This window comes from Pinus tabuliformis, chromosome 4_2, assembly GCF_031772625.1.
Source record: "Pinus tabuliformis cultivar Carrire ecotype Pingquan chromosome 4_2, CPIR1, whole genome shotgun sequence".
NCBI classification, from domain to species: domain Eukaryota; kingdom Viridiplantae; phylum Streptophyta; class Pinopsida; order Pinales; family Pinaceae; genus Pinus; species Pinus tabuliformis.
In genome coordinates, this window is record NC_142304.1 from 2,192,835 (window position 1) to 2,194,440 (window position 1,606).

The window sequence follows — 1,606 nt, forward strand, 5'->3', positions numbered from 1 at the left end:
ATTAGGGTTCTGAGGAAAACGCGACGGCGCAGACTGTACAACACTTGATCCATTCACGGGCTAGACCGAAACGCCTGAATCGCAACAGAACTGTAGAGTACTAGAACAACCCGATGGAATCTCCTTAGGGGAGGGCGTCAGAGCCCTCCCTTTGCAGCACGGTCCTTAGCAGGCATTTGTCTTTGGATCAGTCGATAAGGAGATCTTGAACAGAGAGAACAGGCTACATCATGGAAACAATGAAATAGGAGGTCGGAGGGACAAAGCCAAAGTCACACAAGATAGAAAGGAAACACCAGAAGAAGGTCCGAAAGTTTCCTCGACAACATGCAAGCCTATAGCCAAATAACGACGCCGAATAGAGCTGCCGGGACACAAGATTGACAAGCGAATCGAATATATGAGGGATCATGCCCTTATTGGGAAGTTTATAGGGTTTTGGCCGACAGAGAAAGCCTTATACAGATGGATTGCGGCGAAATGGAAGCCCAAAGGAGATGCGACTCTGCAACTAGGGCCGAAAGGCTTCTTCACAGCGATCTTCTTCTGTCTAGAGGACAAATACAGGATTTTGGGAGCAGGGCCCTATTTTTTTAACTCAGTGGGTTTGTATTTGAGGGAATGGATACCTAGATTTAACCCGGACAAGGAAGTTCTCACTTGGGCGCCAGTCTGGATCAGAATGTACGGGCTTCCAGACGAATATTGGGACGAGGACATTCTCAAAGATATAGGAAATGGATTGGGGGAATACATCAGGGCGGTAGAAGAAACAAAAATGCACAGATATACTTCTTATGCCCGTATCTGCGTCTTCATGAGGCTGAACGAAGCTTTTCCAGAGTCGGTAAGTCTCTCCCATCGTGACGAATAATGGATACAACCCCTGGATTATGAGCATGTCCCCTTTCGTTGCAGGAAATGCCATGCTCTTGGACATTTATTCAGAGACTGCCCTCTGAATACCAAAGCCAACACTCCTGATCCCTCTGAAACCCTAACCCAGGATGGCTTCTCCAAAGCCCCCAGCCGAAACCGAGCGCACAAAAAGCCCACAAATGGGTTTAAACCCCAGCAAAATAATACCCATGGCCCAGTTACTAAGAACAACTTTGAAATTCTTGCTCAGACCTCTGATAAGCACCCCCCGACCTCCGAGACTAGCCCTGCTCCTCCTTCTTCCTCCACACAACCACCTCACTCAGCATCCCCCTCCAAACTCCATATCCCCATTATCACTCCAGCCATCCTCAAAGAAGGTCAGGGAGAGCCGGCAGGGAAACACAAGGACATGGAAGTCGATGGAAAGCTAGATCCCCCCCAAGGCATAGAAACCAATATGGAAGGCAACAGCCAAGTGCAACAGATGGAAGAAGAACCAGAAAGCATAGATCTGAACGGCCTAGACATTCTAGAACTAGAACTAGCATGCAAAAAGAAAGCATACGACAGTATACCAGAGCACCAACTCAGCAAGCTGGAAGTGGTCATTGCGAGGGCCTATCAACAACATCAACTAGGGATACAGCTAGGAAGTCATTGGGATGGACGCCTTCCCCCAAAATACACCAAAAAGCGAGGAAGAAGAACGGATCTTCAGAGAACG

General features: G+C 48.2%; 1 protein-coding gene across 1 annotated transcript; it reads left to right on the plus strand.

Annotated features, from left to right (window-relative positions):
- The first annotated feature begins 400 nt into the window (after positions 1-400).
- On the plus strand, positions 401-874 carry LOC149168089 (uncharacterized). Its single transcript, XM_089428100.1, has one exon. It carries the CDS (start codon positions 401-403, stop codon positions 872-874), a length of 474 nt encoding a protein of 157 aa, XP_089284226.1.
- Positions 875-1,606: the final 732 nt, after the last annotated feature.